This window comes from Garra rufa, chromosome 11 (assembly GCF_049309525.1).
Source record: "Garra rufa chromosome 11, GarRuf1.0, whole genome shotgun sequence".
Taxonomy (NCBI): domain Eukaryota; kingdom Metazoa; phylum Chordata; class Actinopteri; order Cypriniformes; family Cyprinidae; genus Garra; species Garra rufa.
In genome coordinates, this window is record NC_133371.1 from 49,282,499 (window position 1) to 49,307,724 (window position 25,226).

The 25,226-nt window shown below is 38.4% G+C and overlaps 1 protein-coding gene across 1 annotated transcript; it reads left to right on the forward strand.

Moving 5' to 3' along the window:
* Positions 1–10,970: 10,970 nt before the first annotated feature.
* Positions 10,971–16,963, forward strand: fgf7 (fibroblast growth factor 7). The gene is made up of 4 exons (XM_073850530.1): positions 10,971–11,647; positions 13,298–13,743; positions 16,183–16,289; positions 16,479–16,963. Exons 2-4 carry the CDS (start codon positions 13,476–13,478, stop codon positions 16,692–16,694), a joined length of 591 nt encoding a protein of 196 aa, XP_073706631.1. The 5' UTR covers positions 10,971–11,647; positions 13,298–13,475; the 3' UTR covers positions 16,695–16,963.
* Positions 16,964–25,226: the final 8,263 nt, after the last annotated feature.

Here is a 25,226-nt window from a genome sequence, read left to right on the forward strand (position 1 = left end):
TTTTTTTGCGTTTTTATCTTGTAATTGTGACTTTGCAATTAACGTTTTGTCATTTAAAGTTATAATTTAGACGTTTGAAGACATAATTAGTCTATAAATGTGTATATTTGGACTGTGTTTCTGTGTATAATAATCAGAATATCAGTTTATGTTCTTTTCTCGTTATCCGAAGTGGTTTAATGTGACATTATATTTTTCTTGCAGAATTTAACACACTTATTTACCCTGCTGTCAAACACGTCTTAACGAGACTTTATCGGCCGTTTAATGTCTGTTTGCCAAGAGAATGTTTTATGCGTCCGCTAATGAGCATTAATGTATACTCGTCGCCTCAACGTTCCCGGTCTCCCGCCTCGAGGGTTTTTGGCGCGAATCCGCCGCTGCTCTGCGCGCGTGTAATTTTATGGGTTAAAAAAAAAGCGCGGCAGAGTTTCAGATCTCACGGTGGGGCGCGCGCGCGCAGACCCCCTCTCTCCGGTGAGCGTAACGGGATGCGTGACTACACATGTTGTGTTTTCACTTTTACAAGGCTTGCGCGTGATTCTGCTTTTATACACTCATTTAAGTTCACGGGGTTGTTTTTTACACATCAAACCCCAGACGCCCCGAGAGCACGCGCGCCCCTGGAGTCTCGCACGCAACCACATGCGCGCGCGCGCACAGACTCGAACCATGTGGATACGCTGGAGGCCACACAGAGAGAGAGAGAGAGATTCCTCCAGAATTCTAGAACAGACCTTCTGTCCTTCTATTACACAATTATTATTGATGTCTTATGGCTGATGTTTGCTCTTCCAACTGAGAAGAGAGGAGACAGAGAGAGAAATGATGAGACTGCTTCAAAGACAAATAAAACAAAGTATGCATGCTTCACATAGGAACTAGACACTAGCTATTCAGACATTTTACACTGTCAAATGATGTCTCTAAGTTTGTTTTTGAGTAAATTAAACAGATTATTGGAGTAGTTTAGCTGTAGCCAAAAATACAGTGTATGGGTCAAAAAAGTTGATTTTACTTTTATGCCAAAAATCATTAGGATATTGAGTAAAGATCATGTTCCATGAAGATATTTTGTATATTTCCTATCATAAATATATTAAAACTTAATTTTTGATTAGTAATATGCATTGCTAAGAACTTCATTTGGACAACTTTTAAGGTGATTTTCTCAATATTTAGATTTTTTGCACCCTCAGATTCCAGATTTATTAAATAGTTGTATCTCGGCCAAATATTGTCCTATCCTCACAAACCATACATCAATTGAAAGCTTATTTATCGATTATTTTCACCATATTTTCCATATAATGTATACATCTTATGGCTGGTTTTGTGCTCCAGGGTCACATATTTCCCTTTTTCTAGTTCAAAATTTCACATTTATTTTATTACAATGTTACTGTTTCTGTGTTAAATTTCTAGCAGTAGGGCTAGGTTGAAATTATTGATTTTAATTGATTCTTATTTTTGACTAAATTCCAAAAAAACAATCCTGTTTGCTGTTGACGTGTGAACAAAACAATGAAACTCTATTTGTAATGTACCAACTGACAGGGTTTATTGTTTACAGCTTTAGTTGGGAAAAAGACCGCCTATATATATCTGAATTAAGAGATATTGAATCTAACTGAATCAAAAACAAAATTGGATCAAATTACAACCTTGTGAAACAAATTTGAATCATCAGGTTTTGCAGTTCAATACCCAGCTCTAGTGGATACTGTTATAGATTTTCACTTTAACTCACTTATTCTCTTTTACAGTCTAAGTCATACAGGTTTGAGTGACATGAGGGTGAGTAAATGAAATTCTGGATGAATTATTACTTTAAACATGATAAAATGTGTTAAATGCAGAGGTGGACAGTACACTGTAAAAAGTTTTCACCAGTTTCAACTTAAAAACTTAAGTTTAGCAGCTACCTTACTTTTTTAAGTTAAATCAACTCATTTTATTGTAATAAGTTAAAATGACTTGTAGTTTTAAGCTGATTTAACTTACAATTTTAAGGCAGCTGCTGAACTTAGGTTTTTAAGTTGAAACTGGTGAAAACGTTTTACAGTGCAGTTAAGTATTTTTACTTCTTTTAAGTCATTTTTTTATATATAGCATAACGTCATACTTTTTACTGCACTACATTTCATAAATAAAAGTTGTTGTTTGTTTACCTTTCATACTTTAGAACATTAAAAAAGTAGTTCTTTTTTGTACTCAAGTAAATCCTTGAATTACTTTTACTTGAGTAAAAGTAAAAAGTACTATATTTCTAATGCAATAAAGCATTAAATTATATTTAATATCAAAGTGCAGTAAAAAATGCAATATTATGCTTCGGAATATTGTGTAGGTGTAGAAGTTTTCTAAAGAAAAACACTACAGACTCTTGAAAGGTACTTTTAAAGCAGAGTAAAAATACTTCACTACTGTCTGCCTCTGGTTAAATTTGGTTCATTTTTTGCTGAACTATTTCTTTAAGAGGATCTGGTGTATTCGTGAGAACATGTTGTTCCTCACATAGTGACCAGGTTCACACACTCTGGTGTCAGCGCTCTAAAGCTGCACTATAATGAACCCCTTTTCCCGTCAAACCATTAGGAAACCCTCAGATCAGACGCAGCAACATCGGGACTGTGAGAACCTGGCGTGACGCGCTGCAGGTGAAGTCATTCCGATGTGTTTGTGATGTTTACCAGGCCTGAGTGCACAAACAAGCACAGGAGACACGACACAAGCTTCGCTAAAACCTTCAAGACCTTTCAAACCGAGAGGAAAAAGAACAACAGGGTCCGCTGGAACAGCAGGATCATCGTATCGATCTCTGTCTGTCAGCAGAGCGATTGTTTAAAGTAAATATTAGCGCACACATTACAGTCTGGCACGCCGCTCGCATTAACCATGGAGACCGTAAACTGTTTTTCACCTCTGACACAAACTCTCCGTAACGCCTCTGTTTTGAAGGACGGATCGAGTGCAGGTGTAAAACATGAGGTCATGTGAGTAATGAGACATGAAACGTATGATTATGCAAGTTAAGAGCATAAAACTCTTATAGCGAAGTCTCTGCCAGCGGCGCTCTCTGCCAAACTCTAATGAATCTCTAGTGGATGCGAGCAGGTCCGTCCTGACTAATGCTGGAAACTCTTCATCGGCCTGCTCTGCAAAACAACATTACGCAGCGAGAGAAAAGCGCTCGGCGAAGGGAAGGGATCGGAGAGCGGTGGCGGAGGCCGAGAGCGTGCCGTCGGGAGCGGGTGTCGTGTGAAGCTGTGCTGTGGTCCTCCAAAACCCTCCGGGACTGTTTCCCACTTCCCACCAGGACCAGAACCCAGCTCTGATTTACTGTGGGATAATCAGGCCTGTTTACCCGAGCTGGGGGGCACAGTCTGTGTGGCCACGACAAAATCATCTGCCCTGAGAGAGAAAGAGAGAGAGAGGCGGATGATAATATCATGCCATGATGACATGCAGATCCTGCAGCTCCACACAGACACTGGAGCAGATGCAAGAGTCTGCAAATTACACCTTTGCATGCGAACTGTGAACAGATGTGAGGAGCAATTAGAGAGGTACACGCACACACACACATTTCTACTCTAACACACACACTCAACCACAGTGGGGATGTTCCTTAAAGGGGTCATCTGATGCAAAACTCACTTTTACATGTTGTTTGAACATTAATGTGTTGTCAGTTTGTGAACACAACCACCCTACGATGATAAAATATTAAAAAGGAATCTTTAAAAGTAAAATCCCCTTTTTGAAATCAGCTCATTCTCAGCTTCTTGTGGTTGTGACGACACACAGACAGAGGCCCCTCCCACGATAGTTGATTGACATGAGCATCTTACCTTAGCCCCGCCCTCACCGAGCTGAAACAGTCCGACTCTGATCTCCATTGTGTGACTCAGGTGCAGACGAAGACTCTAATTGAGCGATTGAGGTGTTCTGTTGTTGGATGTCATAATGAACACAGCAGTCGTCATTTACTCCCGACAACCGAGCCGCTGAAGATGCAGACGATAACGTTACTTTCGTTTTTGAAAGGAAAGCGCTGATCCCGATCTACATATGCGTCTATGTTCATGTGAATCATTGCTGATGCAGCTTCACCCACAGCAGAAGAGAGTAGAAGGGTTTTTTATGCATCTTTGCAAAGGGCCTTTCTTAATAATGTGCTTGTTGGCAAGTTTCGCAGCTAAACGTGGCTAAACGCAGCTAAACACACCTAAACACAGCTAAATGCGGCTAAAGTAAACATTACGTCTCATAATCCCTCAGCAGAGAGGGGTGAGCAGAGCTCATTTGCATTTAAAGGGACCATGCAATAAAATGAGTTGAGTTTTTGCAGAGTTGATTTTGACAAGGTAAAAGGGTGTTTTTTTTACACTACTATTGAGAATTTTTAACCAAAGTATATTAGAGACTTTTCATTAAGACCATAAAGAATCATATGAACTTGTGAAAAATGGGCATCTGATGACCCCTTTAATGCTGGAATACACTACACCACTTTTAAAATCGGAGCAGATTTTTTAAACAATAACACTAACAGACTTTGAAGTTGTTCCGATCATGAGTTTGTTGTGATCGGAACGACTTCAAAGTCTGCTAGTATGATCCTCAGTCCTGTAGTGTATGATGCCTAGTTTTCCTCCGTCACTGTTTACAAAGCCGATAAGTGTATGATGCATATTGTTCAAAAAATCTGTTCCGATTTTAAAAGTGGTGTAGTGAATTCCAGCCTTAAGATACAGCACACTCGGTCAGATCAGTCTGAAGATCTGGGCTGAGGTTGGAGTTTGTCGAGCTAAAGCTCTAGTCTCAGAAGAAGAATAGTAAGCTTAAATAGCATTTCAGTAAATTGTTTTTCTCAACTTAATTACAGCTATGTATATGGACAACAACTTTTCTCTCTTCCCAGATAGATTCAGATACACAGATCATCTGTGCAGTCGTTCAAATAAACAGTGGAATAGTTAAATCACTAATTGGCATCATGACAGTGACATCTCACCAGATTTTATGGGTGTGAGTCACTCTTCCAATCCCAAATCCACAGGAAATTTCAGAAACCCTTCCAGAGACGGAGAACACATCCACCACATCAAACACAGACTTAATGGCTGAATTTATAATCAGTATCAGCCAATCAGAGAAGAGCTGAAGGTGTCTGCTCTCCCTCAGTGAATGAGTCACAGCAGCATCTGACACAGAATGAACTACAGCAGACCAACTTACCCATCCACACAAAGACACTGCAAAAAATGCTTTTCTTACTTAGATTTTTTGTCTTGTTTCCAGCCAAAATATCTGAAAATTCTTACATCAAGAAGGATTTTCTAGACGAGTAAAAATTATTTTCTTGTTTTCAGAAAAAACAAGCCAAAATTAAGTGATTTTCTGTTTAGAACAAGCAAAATAATCTGCCAATGGGGTAAGCAAAAAAATTGTATTTCAAACAGAAAACTAGATTATTTTTCTTACCCCATTGGCAGATTATTTTGCTTGTTTCAAGCAAAAAAAAAAAAAAAACACTTAATTTTGACTGTTTTTTTGGAAACTGGAAACAAGACAACAAATCTAAGTAAGAAAAGCATTTTTTCAAGCCTCACATCCTGTTCTTTTGGGTATATTAAAAAAATGGTTATTGCAATTTTTTATCTCACAATTCTGACTTTTTTTCGTGCAAATGGGTCAACTTCACAATTGCAAGTTTATATTTCACAATTCTGAAAAAAAAAGGCAGAATTGTGAGATAAAAGTTTTTAACCTTTTTTTAAATTTTTTATTTAGTGATAGAAACTTGCTTTACTAGTTAAAAATTTTTTTTGGCAGTAACAATATTTTATTGCCAACAGCATTTTATTGACAAAACAATAATTCTGAACTGAAATGCAGTTGCAGGCTTTGACATGCCCACTGATCTCAGAATCAGGTGTGAAGCTTGTGCTTGTGCTTGTGTGTGTGTGTGTGTGTGTGTGTGTGTGTGTGTGAGTGTGTGAAAGCAGCACATCTGTATCTCACAGCACAGACAGACGTGTGTGTCGATGGTGAAAAGTGAAAGTTCGTGACTGTAGAGCTCAGATAGTGATTGCTGAAATCAAGCTCACGGGTCAAAGCATTACATCACGCTGATGATGACAGGACCCCCGTCACCCACCCAAACACATGCTCTTGATGGACACGCCGTCTGGCAGCCATTCTGTCTCAACACAGACCAGAGAAAACACTGCATACTCTCACTCTCTGTCTCTCCAGAAGATAATGCCACACCACTATAACTAAATATATTCAATATACACATTTGACTATGTTTTTCTGCTGTTCAGGGATTGTATTTTCAGAAAAGAGTACAGCACTGATGTGTGAATATATTAACTAGATAAACAAAATTACATAAAAGATTTAATCTTGTTTTAAAGGAACACTCCACTTTTTTTGGAAATAGGCTCATTCTCCAACTCCCCCCGAGTTAATAAGTTGATTTTTACCGTTTTGAAATCCATTCAGCTGTTCTCCTGTTCTGGCGATATCACTTTTAGCATAGCTTAGCATAGATCATTGAATCCTATTAGACCAATAGCATCGCGTTCAAAAATGACCAACGAGTTTCCATATTTGTCCTATTTAAAACTTGACTCTTCTGTAGTTATATCGTGTACTAAGACCAGCGGAAAATGTAAAGCTGTGATTTTCTAGACCGATAAGATTAGGAACTACACTCCCATTCCGGCGTAATAGTCAAGGAAGTTTGCTGCCGTAATATGACCAAAGCAGGCGCAGTAATATCACGCAGCACAACGTGACCAACTGCATGATCAGGGAGCGTTCCTCGTTGGAAGTTACCTGGGAACTATTTTCAGGCGCTGTGTGATGTTACTGTGCCTGCTGTGTGCTTATTACAGCAGCAAACTTCCTTGACTATTACGCCGGAATGGGAGTGTAGTTCCTAATCTTATCAGCCTAGAAAATCACAGCTTTACATTTTCCGCTGGTCTTAGTACACGATATAACTACAGAAGAGTCAAGTTTTAAATAGGACAAATATGGAAACTCATTGGTAGTAATGTTTTCCTCAAAAAACTTAATTTCTTTGCGACATGAACAGACATGAATATCTTGTATGAAATGGGGGTGAGTAAATTATCAAGAATTTTTTATTCTGGAAGTGGAGTGATTCCATAACCAAAAACAAAAACATTTTTTACAAGAAAAAACAATGCAACAAAATAACCCAATTTTTAAAAGTCTTGTTAAGTTTTAACCACATGAGTGACTTGGAGTATTATATTGTTTCATTTAAAAATGCTTTTAAGTCAAGAATTATTCTCTGCCTCTGTTCTGTTTGTCGACATCACAAATAACTTGATGTTCCACATTTGTTAGTTGTTTCAGATAAAAGCATCTGCTGAAATGAATAAATGTAAATATAACAGTACAACTGAACTGAACTGATCATATTTCACAAGGGCTTACACAGATTTACAATCCACGCACCGAAGACTGTGTGTGTTTGAGGTGATCTGAACTCCAGCGACGGCTGCTCTCAATCTCTCTCTTCTCCAGGCGCCGCAGACGCTGAAATTAAAACCAGAATGTTTGAGCTCATTCTTTGCGTTACTACTGTTCAATTATGATTTACAAGTGAGCGCGAGCGCTGTGAAATCTCACGCAACAGTGTGACCCGAAGAACAGGATCTGTCTGAAAGCGTCTGCAGACGATCAGACTGTTCTGATGTGAACATCCTTCATGAGCTTCAGCTCAGTGCATCATGAACACTGAATGTGCCAATTTAAGAATTCAGATTTATTCAAACAGAAACATCTCAGAATGTCACGTGAAGGTCAGAGCGCTTTCTAAATGCAGTGTTGCATAAATGAACAATGCATTTAATGAAACGTGCATTGAGACTCCAGCTCACCTGTCTGTCTTTCTCTGTCCTCATTCAGAACCTGTTGATCATCTTCAGAGGTGAACATGAACTCTTTAACCTGTGTGGACTTCAGCAGCTTTATAAATCTTGGGCTGTAGCTGATTAAAGGCCAGGGGAGCATTTCTGAGATGATGAATGAAGCATGCTGACATTTAACTTTACTGCCATCAGCCACATCAAAACACACACACACACACACAGAGAGAAATGCTTGTTTGTTTTGAAAGTAAAGCTCCAACATGAGTTATTGTGGGAATTCTGGTTAATTCAGGCACTGAACACAAAAGAAAGTGAGTGAAAGTAATTTTATGCTCCACAAAAGACATGATAACTTTGGGAAAAAAGGTGCAACTTTTGCACCAACTTTTATAGGAGAGGTAGTGCAAAGAAAACCATTAAAATCAGATTGTGGAGGGAGATCCAGCGACTTCAATGAAACATGAAATGTGACCCTGGACCACAAAACCAGTCAATATTTATAAAAAAATAAGCTTTTTTATTGATGTATGGTTTGTTAGGATATGGCAATATTTGGCGGAGATACAACTATTTGATAATCTGCAATCCGAGGGTGCAAAATAAATCTAAATATTGAGAAAATCGCTTTTAAAGTTGTTCAAATGAAGTTCTTAGCAATGCATATTACTAATCAAAAATGAAGTTTTGGTATATTTACAGTAGGAAATTTACAAAATATCTTCATGGAACATGATCTTTACTTAATATCCTAAATATTGGCATAAAATCGATCATTTTGACCCATACAATGTATTTTTTGGCTATAATGACTTCTTTCTGTAAAAGACTGTAAAAGAGAATAAGTGAGTTAAAGTGAAAATCTATAACACCATCCACTAGAGCTGGGTATTGAAACAACTTCACGACTCAAATTTGATTCACAAGCTTGCAATTTGATCCAATTTTGGTTTTCATTTTCCAATTTTTCCAATTTCTTGATTCAGTTAGATTCGATAACGATTAATTCGGATATATAGGCAGTCCTTCTCCCAACTAAAGCTGTAAACAATAAACCCTGTCAGTTGGTACATTACATAGATTGTTTCTTGGAATTTAAGAATTAATATTGGTTCGTCAAAAATAAAGATAAATTCAAATCAATTTAAGAAATCAATCATTTCAACCCAGCCCTACTGTGAGAAAAATGGCAAGAAAGAATTTGCACTCAGAAATTGCTAGTAAATTTAACACAGAAACTGTAACATTGAAATAAATGTAAAATTTTAACTAGAAAAACTGAAATATGTGACCCTGTTATAAGGATCCATTTCTTAAAATTGAGAGCTGAAAGCTATTTGTAAATCTGGAATCTGAGGGTGCAAAAAATCTAAATATTGAGAAAATCGCCTTTAAAGTTGTTCAAATGAAGTTCTTAGCAATGCATATTACTGATCAAAATTAATTTTTGATATATTTACAATAGAAAATTTACAAAATATCTTCATGAAACATGATCTTTACTTAATATCCTAATGATTTTTGGCATAAAATTAATAATTTTAACCCATACAATGTATTTTTGGCAATTGCTACAAATATACCTGTGCTACTTAAGACAATTCGAAAAAAGAAAAACCAGTTCTTAAAGCAGAAGTGTAAACTTTCAGCAGTTGGTGGTGCTAGTGAGTTCATTGGTCCAGAGACTAGTCAGACCCGGCCTAATCAGTTCACCAGAGGTCAAACCATATGGTTCTTTGGGTCACCACAGACCCCCAATCTGAAGATGGTGTCAGAATAGAAAGGATATTAGCAACCCTAGTCGGCTTCTACAATTAAACGAAACATCAATGAAACATTGACATTTGAGTTGATAAAACGTTCTGTGCTTTTACCACAGATTTTCCATTTTTTCCTCTCCTCTGTGTCCATCCAAAGACTTGAGCAACTCAAACCGCAGCTATTTAAAGAGCAGCCCACCGATAACAGCCGCGATCCCATGAGCTCACTAATTACGAGGGAATGTAGAAAGCAGCGGCTTAACCCCAACATCACCCGCGCCTCAGAATAGACTGACCTTAAACCCGGGGAGCAGGTGAGAGCCAAACGCCATCCTTCAGACAAAACAAGCTCGCGCTTTCATCGGCCTCACATACGTTCCCGTGTTTATTGATATTATACGCCGGTGTTATTCTGCGTAAGCCCAGAGTAAACAGCCGCGATGTGACGCGGTGCAGGATTGCATGTTGGTTTGGATTCAGGTGCAATTAAAGCGGCAGGAGAGCTGAGAGAGTCGTCTAAAGTTCACAGACATCTCTCTCTCCTCTTTGATGTGTTCCTCGCTCTACCATTTCAGCAATAAACTCAAATGACCGCCGGGACTGTAAACACGTAGCGAGCGGGAACCAACAGTACTTTACAGTCCACTGAGTCTCCAGGACGTTCTGTGAGAGGAACGTGTTTATGTGAGGATGAAACTCGTTAAGAGAAGCACTGTCAAAAATCATTGTGGTAAAACAATTAAACCGCTGGGTGAATGTTAGACTTATAATAAAACACAACCACATTTACATTTAATCCTTCAGCAGATGCTAAAAATCCAATCAACTCACAAACAAACAGTAAACACGACCCAGACGACATTTATGACCTGCGCTCGATTTATGCTGATTGTGTTTTATGCGGTGTAATATTGGCCGTAAAGAAGGATTCAACTTTCTTTTGCACAATAAACCATTTTAACGTTCATACGCAGAAGCTCAGGATCGCAGAAACACATCTGCGTTTGATGGTCTTCCCGTACAGAATCACAAACATCCTCGGATCGCGTGCTCTTGTAAAACTTCATTATGTATTTAAGGTGAAGGGAAGCGCACGGCTTCTGCGTTTGCAAATGACCGTGAGCTTTCAGATCGGCCGTTTTACGAGCGATCGTTTGGGAAATGAAAGAGCAAAGCAGAGGTCTGCGTGTCTGTCGGCCGTACGCGACGCTTCCCTCGGGGCTGGAGCGCTGGGAACGTTTGATGTGCTGGGAGCCGCGGAGGCCAGGTGTGTAAAACTGTAAATTTGCCTAAATACAAACAGGAAAAGTGAAAGAGTGCTTGACATTCTGCAGAGATGAACCACTCCAGCAGTGAACGGCCCTCTGTTTAGCTTTTTCTCAATTGCGGCCCGCCTCGTTAGATTTATGACCCTCTTAGATTCACTATCAGCCTTTGAATTCGACTCTGGCTTTGATGTCTGTCTGTGCCACACCAACAAATGACAGACGAGACCCTTCGGATCACTGCGGGGTCTTGAGAAATCCTCCATCTGACGGCATGTGATTTTTCATAAATGTTGAAGCGGTGGGCGTCGATGCAACAACGGTTTCTTAAGAGTCTGCGTGCAGATCTCGCAGGATTCGTCCCACATACCTCAGAGAGAGAGAGAGAGAGAGAGAGAAAACGGCCGCCGCTCTTGTTTACGGCTCCCTCTCTCGTCCACCCGAGGCCTGGCCAGCAGAAACGGCCCATTCTCGCTCTCTCTCTTTCTCTCGTTCTCTCGCGCCAGCATCCCACTGACAGCTGAGTGGCTGAGACGTAATTGCAGAGAAGTGAGGTCAGCAGGAGGCTTTTATCTGAGATCGCACAGCGTTCAGCAACACGAGAAGATGCACAGCGCAGACGGGCTGCCCCCAAACTCTCTCTCTCCGTCACAGTGGAAGTTTCTCTGGAATCGTCGGGACTGAAGCGCTCATCCTGGAAGCAGAGGTAAGCTGCTTTCAAATATGTTTTTAAAAGGAATTATCCTAACATTTGACAGAAAACAGACGGAGAGACAGAGTGAAACAGAGACAAATATACTACTGACATTTAAAGTAGCAGTAGAGCAAGACTTGGACCCTTAGAACAGAAATGGAGCAATAGTGAAACATTTAGCCAACAATAGTGTGATACTGAAACATTTAGAGTAGAAACAGTGATACTATGACATTTAAATGAGAGAAAGAGCAACACTGAGACGTTTAAAGATGTGATAGAGCAATACTGAGACATTTAAAGCAGAAATACTGAAGCTATACTGAAATATTTAAAGTAGTGCTAGTGTGACACTGAGACATGTAAAGTGGAGATAGAGCAATACTGAGACATTTGAAGTAGACAGAGTGATATTGAGACATTTGAGGTGGTGACAGAGCGACATTGAGCCATTCAAACTAGTGACAAGAGTGACACTGAGACATTTTAAAGTAGTGACAGAGCAAACTGAGACATTTGAAGTAACAATAGTGATATTGAGACATTTGAGGTAGCAACAGAGCGATACTGAGACATCTGAAAGAGTGATAGAGAGACACTGATGCAATTAAAGTAGCGATGGAGTGACACTAAGACATTTAAAGTAGTGATAGAGCAATATTGAGACACCTGAGGTAGAGATAGAGAAATATTAAGGCAATTAAAGTAGCAATAGAGTGACATTAAGACATTTAAAGCAGCAATAGAGTGATACTGAGACATTTGAAGTTGCACCAGAGCAACACTGGGATATTTAAAGTGCCGACAGAGCAACATTGAAAAATTAAGAGTAGTGATAGAGCGACACTGAGATTTGATGTAGAAATAGAATGACACTGAGACATATGAAGTAGCGACAGAGCAACATTGAGAAATTAACAGCAGAGATAGAGTGACACCGAGACATTTAAAGTGGCAATAGAGCAACACTGAGAAATTACGTGTGCCGAAAAAGCGACACTGAGAAATTAAAAGTGGTGATACAGTGACAATGGGATATTTGAAGAAGCGACAAAGCAACATTGATAAATTAAAAGTAGAGATAGAGCGACACTGAGACATTAAATGTAGCAACAGAGTAACACTGAGACATTTAAAGTGGCAATAGAGCAACTTTGAGACATTAAATGTAGCAACAGAGTGACACTGAGAAAATTGAGAATAGTGATAGAATGACACTGAGAAATTTAAAGTAGTGATAGAGCAACACTAAGAAATTAAAAGTAGCAACATGGAGACATTTGAAGTAATGGCAGAGCAACACTGAGAAATTAAGAATAGTGATAGAGCAACACTGAGACATTTTAAGCAGCAACAGAGGAATATTGAGATATAATTGAATATTACAGAATCGTGTGCTATGCCAACTCGGACAATTCCAAGTATTTGTCATTCTCTTCAGCCTCAGTTCCAAAATCTGTCATTTGATAATCAAACGTCTTGCAGTGAATTCTGAGTAAATATCAGTGTTCAGTTAAATTCAGGAATCCTTTGTGTGTCTTACATCATTACTATGTTTTCTATAAAGCAGTATTATATAAGTCTATATATTTGTAGAATCTGTTTGATACATGTTTTCTATTGATGATTGTGGAACTGACCTGTCTCCTGTATCTTCATCAGGAATGGACAGTGTGAAGCGTCTGTTTGTTGATTTGTGTCACTAACAGCAGAAACGCCAGCTCTGAGGAGATTCTGCTGCTGCAGCAGGAGGTCTGAGGATCGTACCAGAAGCTTGAAGATCCAACCCGAGTTTTGCCTTCAGTATGTGGATCATGAACTCTTTGAGAAACGCAGTATAATGCGCAGATGGACGCTGCAATGGAAACTGCCTAAGTTTGCGTGTGGACTGTGGCTGGTGCTGCTGGTCAGCCGTGTGTGCGCGTGCCATGGAGAGCGGGCCGCGTCTGTGACCGACTGCTCCAAACACGAGCGCCACATCAGGAACTACGACTACATGGAAGGAGGGGACGTTCGGATCCGACGCCTCTACAGTCGCACGCAGTGGTTTCTGATGATCGACGAGTACGGGAACATCAACGGGACGCAGGATCCCAACAACTGCTACAGTAAGAGCTGCACTCACTTCTGACGCATCTGAGGTCTTCATGTCTCTGTCGAGGATAATAGCACTGGGTGACAGACGTTAGATGATGCTTATTTGAATATTTGAAAATACTGAAGTTGCATGATAGTTTCAACTGAATGTACATTTATTTTTGACCTGTATCTAAAGTTCATGTTTAGTTGATGATGATACAAGGGGCAATTTTAACGGGCAACTTTTTTTGAGCAATGTTGCTTGGGCACTTTCCCATTGAGAATGGGTAACACACCTCTATCTGGATCGTTTAGATCAGTTGTGGGCTCTGTATCACACCTGGCTGCTCGTTGACCGCAACATTTGTCAAAGTTGCCCGGCAACAGTGCTCAAAAAGTTACCCAGTGTATCATCAGCATTAAGTTCTAGTAGAGCATGTTTTCCCACTGAATGTGAGGGCGAAGGAATCGTCTGGTCAGATTTCCTGTGGGATTGAGAGCAGGTCGCGTGGCAGTTTGACGAGGAGTGACAGGCGTAAAGAGAAACAGGTGTTTGCAGGCATATTTATAGCGCTTGGTTGTAGGACTTAGTTATCAGATGTGGTCAGAACGGAGGTGCAGTTCAGTGATTGCAATCTAGTTTGTGTGGAGGGCGTCAAAACAACAACAAAAAAATGAGACTGGAGGCTGATGTGTTGTGCATGGACACATAGTGAGTTATTAAACTGATCAAATAAATATTCAAATAATTGATTATTGACTTTAATGATCACGTATATAACATCAGGCCCAAACACGTACGGTTACTACTCACGAAAAGATGTTGTGTTGGCGTGACGGCGTGAGTCTCTGCTCTGGAGGGAACATGATTACGTCAGCTGGCGCTGAAAAGAAGAAAAATGGATACAGCCAGATGTGGCCGACAACTGCACGCACGGAGCGCATGCGAGACATGCAGTGAGGGTCAGAGAGGGGCGGCCAGCGCCGCAGGAGAGGAAAGCAGACGCGTTCTGAGGGTCTGTCAGAGTTGTGCCGTGACAGCAGCTTATTATACCGCTGGAGCTGCTCACATGTGAAGCAAACACTTCCAGAGACGCACACACGCAGCTCCAAACGACAAGAGCCGTGTCCGCTTCTCATCCAAACACAACAAACAGACGCTTCAGCTGTCAAATATCTGTGCAACTGGAGCTTTAACTCGCTGCAGATCGTAATTAAACAGTCTCATACTGAGATTTGGCGACGTAGGAATGGATTTTGATCCATTTCTGTCAAGTGTGTATTTTTGCACCATTAAAAAAAATTGCAACAATAATTTCACTGCAATACAGCAGAAGTATTTTAACAGGCCAAAAATGGCACACATTATCTTTAAACCCCATAAGCTCCCAAACACTGTCAAATAAAGTAATAATTACTACAGACTAAGAATTTGATGTTATTTAAATACTACATTACAAAAAAGGCTTATCTTAGTATTTTTGTCTTGTGTTTAGTCAAAATATCTACAAAAAATTAAACATTTAGATCTCTTAAAATTAAGATCTTGTCTTGTTTTTAGTTTTTCACCCTGGAAAAAAATCTTTTTACTTACCCCACTGGCAGATCATTTGACCTTTTTTTTAAGCAAACTGCACTTTATTTAGTTTTTATCTCATGTCATTTTGCGTATCTAGTAAATGTTTCTTAACTTGAAAATTCTTATCTAAGAAACTTCTTTTAATATTTTGAGTGAAAATAAGACAAAAATACTAAGATAAGCCTTTTTTGCAGTGTACCATTGTTTTGAATTAGATTTTTGTTCATTTTAGTTAAAGTTTTAGTAATTTTTGTCATTTTTATTGGTTGCTAAATGTGTCAATATAGTTTTGATTCACTTTTACAAAGTTTACAGTTTTCTTTTGTGTGACCCTGGACCACAAAACCAGTCATAAGAGTAATTTTTTGAAATTGAGATTTAAACACCATCTGAAAGAATGAATAAGTTTGCACTGATGTATGGTTTGTTAGGATAGGACAATATTTAGAGACAACTATTTCAAAATCTGGAATTTGAGGGTGGAAATAAATCTAAATATTGAGAAAATCGCCTTTAAAGTTTTCCAAATGAAGTTCTTAGCATTGCATATTACTAATCAGAAATTAAGTTTTCATATATTTACGGTAAGAAGTTTACAAAATATTTTCATGAAACTTCATGATTTTTGGCATAAAATAAAAATGTATTATTTTGACCCTGTTGGCTATTGCTACAAATATACCTGTGCTACTTTTAGTGAAAGTTAGTTTACATTTTAGTTTTAGTTAACTATAATAAATCTGCCAGTTCATATATGACCTTAATAAGAATTAAGTCATTTCTAAGGACATTTCAGAGCAAATTTGTCTCTGAAGTTCAGCGTCCGCTATGAACACACCCATGTCTTGTGCGTTGATGCGCTCAGGCCGGTCCGCTGTGTGTGTTTCAGGTGTTCTGGAGATCAGGACGGTTTCGGAGGGTGGCGTGTTGGCCATAAAAGGACTGAAGAGCCAGTATTATATTTCCATGAACCGCACCGGAATGTTACAGGGCAAAGTATAAAGCCATCCGTCCTGCAAACACACAACAAATACCAGTTAATCTGATTCCAGCTAACACACACTCATCGTTCATTTAAGAGTAAATATAACAAATGCGATGGGTAACCCAGCAAACCGTACACAACATAACACAATACATCTCGTTTCTGACGCCCCATACGATCTGTTCTTCTTTCCCACACAGAAAGACTACAACGACAGCTGCAACTTCAAAGAAGTGTTTTTAGAGAACTACTACACGGCGTACTCGTCCGTCAAATGGACTAAAAACGGCAAAGAGATGTTCATCTCTCTGTCGCAGAAGGGCCGGCCGCTGAGAGGAAAGAAGACGAGGAAAGAGAGCATCTCTTCTCACTTCATCCCTCGAAAGTGCAGGGAGGACGAGAAGAAGCTGGCGTGAAAAAACACCAGAGACGGCGTCTGCTCCGCTTTACTCGTCCGATTCATCAAAACCCTTGATTCACACAAGAAGCAGTGGACAAAAGGCACGTTCGTATAGGAAAGTGTTTCGGACTGGTGTAAACAAACAGTTAGAAATGCTCATCGGTGTTTTGAGATAAAGCTATTTTTGTATTTCATAGAGATGTGTATGTTTCCGTTGCGGCACTTTCACCACCGTTAGAGCCCATAAGAATGAAAACACCAAATAAACACTGCAGCGCATTTATACAGATGATTATTCTCATTCTGTACAGCAGCGCCGTGTGTGTTCTGTGTGTCTGACACGGCTTGAAATATCACACCGTTTATATACATCCATTTATAATGTATAAATACACCTACATCCCTTCCACATTCATGCTGACCACTTTTGATTTTCCTTTAGAGACATTCCCTTCTCATTTGCAGCCCTCACTTCTATCTGGAAGCCCATTTCCACCACTGAATAAAAACGTTATCTCACAATTCTGACTTTTTTTCTCACAATTGTGAGTTATAAAGTCAGAATTTCATGAACTTGTAATTTTGAGAAAAAGTCGCAATTGCGTGATTGTAACTCACACATTTGAGAAATAATGTTGCAATTGCATGATTTTAACTCACAAATCTAAAACTTAAGTCAGAATTGTATGGTTTTAATTAGCAATTCTCAGAAAACAAAGTTGCAATTACATGATTTTAACTCAAATCTGAGAAATAAAGTCAGAATTGCATGATTTTAACTCACAAATCTGGGAAAAAAGTTGCAGTTGCAAGTTATAAAGTAAGAAATTCTATGAACATATCAGTCTTTTTCTCCTCAGAACTGGACTTTATAACTTGCAATTGCAAGTTCATCTCACAATTCTGAGGAAAAAAAGTCAGAATTGCATGATTTTAACTCGCAAATGCAAGAAAAAAAATCTAAATTCTGAGTTTATATCCTGAAATTCTGATTTTATGTCTCGCAATTCTGAGTTTATTTCTCACAATTGTGAGTTTATATCCTGAAATTGACTTTATATCTTGCAATTCTGAGTTTATATCCTGAAATTGACTTTATATCTTGCAATTCTGAGTTTATTTCTCACAATTGTGAGTTTATATCCTGAAATTGACTTTATATCTTGCAATTCTGAGTTTATTTCTCACAATTGTGAGTTTATATCTAGGAATTCTGACTTTATATCTCACAATGGTGCTTATATCTCAGTTCTGAGACAAAAAGTCAGAATTGCGAGTTTATATGATGCAATTCTGAGAAAAAAGTCAATTGTGAGATAAAAAGTCACAGTTGCTTTTTTATTTTTATTCAGTGGGCTTCCATACTTCTACAATAATAGCAGTTCCCTTATTTAATTTTATTCAAATTTAGTTTTTCAATCTTTGGGTTTGCCATTTATTCTAATTCTAAAAATCCCACGTGACTCATCAGTGATGGTGTTTATTCTAATACAGTGTTTGTCTTTTTCATTTTCCTTTTCCTCATCAATCCACCTTCATCTTGAGACACAAGACAATGGGATTTATTCTGGTAAACTTTACCTTGACGTTATTTAGTTTCTCATAAGCGCTCTAAAGCGATCGTGTCCACGTGTTGTTGTGTGTTATTTATGATATTTATGTGCCGCTGGCTCTGAGTTGATGAACGCAGTGCTGCAAACACACACACAGAGTTTGCAAGAGTTTATAAGTTGCTGCTATAAATCTGAGGTTTTATATGATTATAGATTCATTTCAATAAACAGCTATATACCTTTCTATGGAGTGGCGTGTTGTGAGATTTGTTGGTGAGGCCTTTATCTGGACGGGTGTTTATACAGAACGGCAAACACGCTTCTGATCCGCTTCATGAATCATGCACTTATCTGGTTTTCTCTGTTCAACAACTGAGAGAACGCTCATCTCAGATTACGTCCATGTTGTCCAAAAGGTTATTGCGACTTATCTCACAATTCTGACTTTTTTTCTTAGAATTCTGAGATATAATATAAAGTCAATAAAGTCAGAATTGCATGATTTTAACACTCAATTCTGAGGGATAAAGTCAAAATTGCATGATTTAAACTCGCAATTCCGAGAAAAAAAAGTCAGAATTGCATGGATTTAAACTCGCAATTCCGAGAAAAAAAAAGTCAGAATTGCATGGATTTAAACTCGCAATTCCGAGAAAAAAAAAGTCAGAATTGCATGGATTTAAACTCGCAATTCCGAGAAAAAAAAAGTCAGAATTGCATGGATTTAAACTCGCAATTCTGAGAAAAAAGGTCAGAATTGCATGGATTTAAACTCGCAATTCCGAGAAAAAAAAAGTCAGAATTGCATGGATTTAAACTCGCAATTCCGAGAAAAAAAAAGGTCAGAATTGCATGATTTAAACTTGCAATTCCGAGAAAAAAAAAGGTCAGAATTGCATGATTTAAACTTGCAATTCCGAGAAAAAAAAAGTCAGAATTGCATGATTTAAACTCGCAATTCCGAGAAAAAAAAAGTCAGAATTGCATGGATTTAAACTCACAATTCCGAGAAAAAAAAAGTCAGAATTGCATGGATTTAAACTCGCAATTCCGAGAAAAAAAGTCAGAATTGCATGGATTTAAACTCGCAATTCCGAGAAAAAAAGTCCGAATTGCATGGATTTAAACTCACAATTCCGAGAAAAAAAAAGTCAGAATTGCATGGATTTAAACTCGCAATTCCGAGAAAAAAAAAGTCAGAATTGCATGGATTTAAACTCGCAATTCCGAGAAAAAAAAAGTCAGAATTGCATGGATTTAAACTCGCAATTCCGAGAAAAAAAAGTCAGAATTGCATGATTTAAACTCGCAATTCCGAGAAAAAAAAAGTCAGAATTGCATGATTTAAACTCGCAATTCCGAGAAAAAAAAAGTCAGAATTGCATGATTTAAACTCGCAATTCCGAGAAAAAAAAAAGTCAGAATTGCATGATTTAAACTCGCAATTCCGAGAAAAAAAAAGTCCGAATTGCATGGATTTAAACTCGCAATTCCGAGAAAAAAGGTCAGAATTGCATGGATTTAAACTCGCAATTCCGAGAAAAAAAAAGTCAGAATTGCATGGATTTAAACTCGCAATTCCGAGAAAAAAAAAGTCAGAATTGCATGATTTAAACTCGCAATTTTGAGAAAAAAAAGTCAGAATTGCATGGATTTAAACTCGCAATTCCAAGAAAAAAAGTCAGAATTGCATGGATTTAAACTCGCAATTCCGAGAAAAAAAAGTCAGAATTGCATGGATTTAAACTCGCAATTCCGAGAAAAAAAGTCCGAATTGCATGGATTTAAACTCGCAATTCCGAGAAAAAAAGTCAGAATTGCATGGATTTAAACTCGCAATTCCGAGAAAAAAAAGTCAGAATTGCATGATTTAAACTCGCAATTCCGAGAAAAAAAGTCAGAATTGCATGGATTTAAACTCGCAATTCCGAGAAAAAAAGTCAGAATTGCATGGATTTAAACTCGCAATTCCAAGAAAAAAAGTCAGAATTGCATGGATTTAAACTCGCAATTCCGAGAAAAAAAAGTCAGAATTGCATGGATTTAAACTCGCAATTCCGAGAAAAAGTCAGAATTGCATGGATTTAAACTCGCAATTCCGAGAAAAAAAAAGTCAGAATTGCATGGATTTAAACTCGCAATTCCGAGAAAAAAAAAGTCAGAATTGCATGATTTAAACTCGCAATTTTGAGAAAAAAAAGTCAGAATTGCATGGATTTAAACTCGCAATTCCAAGAAAAAAAGTCAGAATTGCATGGATTTAAACTCGCAATTCCGAGAAAAAAAAGTCAGAATTGCATGGATTTAAACTCGCAATTCCGAGAAAAAAAGTCCGAATTGCATGGATTTAAACTCGCAATTCCGAGAAAAAAAAGTCCGAATTGCATGGATTTAAACTCGCAATTCCGAGAAAAAAAGTCAGAATTGCATGGATTTAAACTCGCAATTCCGAGAAAAAAAAGTCAGAATTGCATGATTTAAACTCGCAATTCCGAGAAAAAAAGTCAGAATTGCATGGATTTAAACTCGCAATTCCGAGAAAAAAAGTCAGAATTGCATGGATTTAAACTCGCAATTCCGAGAAAAAAAAAGTCAGAATTGCATGGATTTAAACTCGCAATTCCGAGAAAAAAAAGTCAGAATTGCATGGATTTAAACTCGCAATTCCGAGAAAAAAAGTCAGAATTGCATGGATTTAAACTCGCAATTCCGAGAAAAAAAAGTCAGAATTGCATGGATTTAAACTCGCAATTCCGAGAAAAAAAGTCAGAATTGCATGGATTTAAACTCGCAATTCCGAGAAAAAAAGTCAGAATTGCATGGATTTAAACTCGCAATTCCGAGAAAAAAAAAGTCAGAATTGCATGGATTTAAACTCGCAATTCCGAGAAAAAAAGTCAGAATTGCATGGATTTAAACTCGCAATTCCGAGAAAAAAAGTCAGAATTGCATGGATTTAAACTCGCAATTCCGAGAAAAAAAAAGTCAGAATTGCATGGATTTAAACTCGCAATTCCAAGAAAAAAAGTCAGAATTGCATGGATTTAAACTCGCAATTCCGAGAAAAAAAAGTCAGAATTGCATGGATTTAAACTCGCAATTCCACATTCCATGTTGTCTGTCAAACACACCAAACTACAGTTTTAGATTAAAATTTAAATGCAACAATAATATCTTAACACAGGGTTTTACAGCAGGTCCTTCGTGTAAAATCTATAAAGTCCTGAAGTTTTTAGGATCATCTCAGACTTGCACACACTCCTGAGTCTGACCCAAAGCGAGTGAGCGTAGGTGAGTTCCTCTGCCAAGTCACGCAAAGTTGGTTTTAGCGGATAATTTGTAACATGTCCCGAATGTAAACGGCGGCTGACGGGCCTCACGCTAAAAACCACATTATTCATTTCTCAGATAAAAGGCTCTGATTCGGATCATCTGGCTCAGGAGACGTGTGCGCTTCATCACCGTCTGTGAATCTTTTCTCAGACTCGCTTGTCATTTCATTAAGATGTCGTGGGTTTGATCTTTTATGAAAGCGTGTTATCCTGAACTAACGTTCATCTGGTGTTTGTTTGTTGGTGGTGTGTTTGAAAGCCTTCAGCACATCGCATGAGTTCAGCACATCTGAGCCCAAATAAAATCAAAAGCGTGGGCGATTCTGGCAGCGTGACCCGCGGACACGTCGACCTGCTTTATCAAAGCCTCCAATCCAAATGGAATCCGTTAAAGCCTAAAACAACACCGAGACTGAACACATACGAGCGAATCCCTCAAGATTAGGACCGGCTCACATTTCAATATCAAAAACACACTCAACTAAATAAAGCGGACTGTAGGAGCACTGCGCAGTCAAGTTAAACACACAGAATTCTCACTACCCGAATGCACAAAAACAAGCATATACATGTCAAATTTTAACTATTTATACAAGATGCTAATATTTAAAATATTCAATTAAGTGAGGGAAAAACTATTTTGTGGCAAATAAAAAGTTAAAGACGTTATGACAGATAAAAAAATAAACTATGTTGTGCAGCCATTTATTTAATACAAAAAAAATGCAATGTTCTGTTATAAAGGAATTGTTACATTTTCACAAGATTAAATTACATTTTGTGAATTCATTTTTCAAGAGCAGAAATGTAATAAAACTTTAAAACTGGTCCAAAAAAATACAACATTTTAACTTGTAATATATCCCCAAACAGCTGTCAATATCAGACAAAAATATTATATTTAATAAAAAAAATCCCTCAGAATTATATAAACTATAAATATAAAGATATAAGAGATATAAACTTGCAATTCTCTGAGAAATAAAGTCGCAATTGCGAGTTATAAGGTCAGAATTCTGAGATATAAACTTGCAATCCTATAAACATATCAATTGTTTATTTCTCCTCAGAACTGGATTTTATAAGTGTTTATATCTCACAATTTCGAGGAAAAAAGTCTGAACTGTCAGACACAAAGTCAGACTTCTGAGAAATAAAATTACAATTGCATGATATAAATTCGCAATTCTGAGAAATTAAGTCAGAATTATAAGATATAAACTCACAATTGTGTGAACATATCACTCTTTTTTTCTCCTCAGAACTGGACTTTATATCTCGCAATTCTGACTCTATAACTCGCAAGAAAAAAAGTCAGAATTGCACGTTTATATGATGCAATTGTGAGAAAAAAGTCAGAATTGTGAGATAAAAAGTCGCAATTACGGGCTTCCATAGTCAGAAGTAGTTATTTGTGTAAATGCAATGCAAAACTAGAATGCAAAACATTGGCAATTTCCCCCCCATCTCATTTTTTTGTGCCTTTAGAGGCTCCATAGAGCACTAGTAATCCCGAGTTGGAAATCTGAGAAAGTCTGTATCTAGATCAGGAAGATCTAATCAAATTTTGCTTTGAAAAACTGGCACATCATTCTGATCCAGATTAAACTTCTTGGACAACTGGACCCAAGTTTCCTATGAGGATCAGAGGTGTGTTCTCCTCAAGAGGGAGCTGCTGACCTTTGTGAAGGTCTGTCTGTTTAAATCATCGTCACAGATGGAGACTGAGCTCATCTCTAGAAAACACTTAGATTTAATGCCCATCATCTCATCACAAACACTGTGCTCATGAGAATAACACGCATCATGTGAGAACATCACATCTTTCTGATTTGTGACACTGACCTCAGGAACGTCTACTTTATCATACCTGATCCAACTGAAGAATCATCCATCTAGCCGCTGCTCTACTGCTCTTTCCTTTCTCTACAGCCGAGACAATGATCAAAACATCCAGAACTGATGGACAGAGAGACATTCAACTAAACGTATTAAAGGTTTATAATTAATCAGACATCTGGGTAAAGATGGAGTTCTGGAGCTTCACTCTGGTCTCAAGCGTCTGCAGGTGGTTCCTCAGGGATTCAGCATCGCTGTTTGGAAACGGGACTCTGGCTTTAAGATCTTCGTAGATTTCTCCAGAGTGCTGGAAGAGATGAGAGGAAGACTCATCCAGATTCTCCTCACAGGTCACCGGCCAATCCACCTGAAACACCACAGACACCAGGAACAGCTGACAGGACCGCAAACACATCACATGTACACGTATGTGCCCAAAAAACTGAATATTGAGGGAAAGTCATTTCAATAATTTGTTTCAAATAGTGAAACTTGTGTCATATTAGTTCACTACACACAAAGTGAAATATTTCAAGCCTTTGTTTCAATTTTGATGATTAAAGACAAAAAAAACCTTAGCCGTCTGAAAAGTGTGTTACTGTACTGTATTATGTCCTCAGTACTTTGTTGGGCCTCCTTTTGCACTAAGTTGAGGTGTTATGGAGCCCAAGTTGATGGAGCTTTGATATTGGTCTTCAGCTCGTCTGCATCTCGGGATCTCTGTTCCCTCATCTTCCTTTTGACAATACCCCATAGATTTTCAATGGGGTTTAAGTCAGGCCAGTTTGCCGGCCAATCAAGGACAGTTATTCCATGGCTAGTAAACCAGCTACTGGTAGTTTTGGCCAAATCCTGCTGGAAAATAAAATCATCATCTCCAAAAAGTTTGTCGGCAGCAGGAAGCATGAAGTGCTCTAAAATGTCCTGGTGGACAGCTGCGTTGACTGTGGACTTGATAAAAGACAATGGACCCACAGCAGCAGATGACATGCTCAATCCATCACTAACTGTGGAAACTAAACACTGGACTTTAAGCAGCTTGACTTTGGTGCCTCTCTGGTCTTCCTCCAGACTCTGGGACCTTGATTTTCTAAATGAAATGCAAAATTTGCTTTCCTCTGAAAACAGGACTTGGGACCACTGGGCAACAGACCAGTATTTTTTCTCCTCAGCCCAGCACAGACGCTTCTGACGTTGTTTTTGGTTCAGGAGTGAATTCTCCAGCTGTAGCCGCTGTCATGCAGATGTCTATATGTGGTGGTTCTTGATGAACTGACACCAGCCTCAGTCCAGTCCTTATGAAGCTCCCCCAGATTTCTGACCCGCCCTTGCTTGACAATCCTCTCAAGGCTACGCTCATCCCTGTCACTTGTGCACCTTTTCCAGCCACATTTTTCCCTTCCTCTTAACACTCTGTTAATATACTTCGATACGGCACTCTGTGAGCATCCAGCTTCTTTTGCAATTGCAATTTCCTCCTTATGGAGGTTGTCAATGATGGTCTTCTGCACAAGCGTCAAGTCAGCAGTCTTCCCCATGATTCTACTAATGAACTAAGCCAGACTGAGACCGTTAAAAGGCTGAGGAAACCTTTGCAGGTGTTTTGTGATAATTAGCTGACTAGCTTGAGACACAGGGAGCCTACAATGTTGAACTTTGTCATGATATTCTAATTTTGTGAAATACTGGATTTGGGTTTTTTGTCTTTAATCCATAATCATCAAAATTGAAACAAATAAAGGCTTGAAATATTTCACTTTGTGTGTAGTGAACTAATATAACATACAAGTTTCACTATTTGAAACAAATTATTGAAATAAACAG

What these genes read in the sequence shown, in the direction of transcription:
- fgf7 (XM_073850530.1), top strand. Translation starts at nt 13,476, where the DNA reads ATGCGCAGATGGACGCTGCAATGGAAACTGCCTAAGTTTGCGTGTGGA. An exon ending in GGATCCCAACAACTGCTACA is followed by an intron (nt 13,744 to 16,182) that starts GTAAGAGCTGCA and finishes TGTGTGTTTCAG; the next exon opens with GTGTTCTGGAGATCAGGACG. An exon ending in CCGGAATGTTACAGGGCAAA is followed by an intron (nt 16,290 to 16,478) that starts GTATAAAGCCAT and finishes TTTCCCACACAG; the next exon opens with AAAGACTACAACGACAGCTG.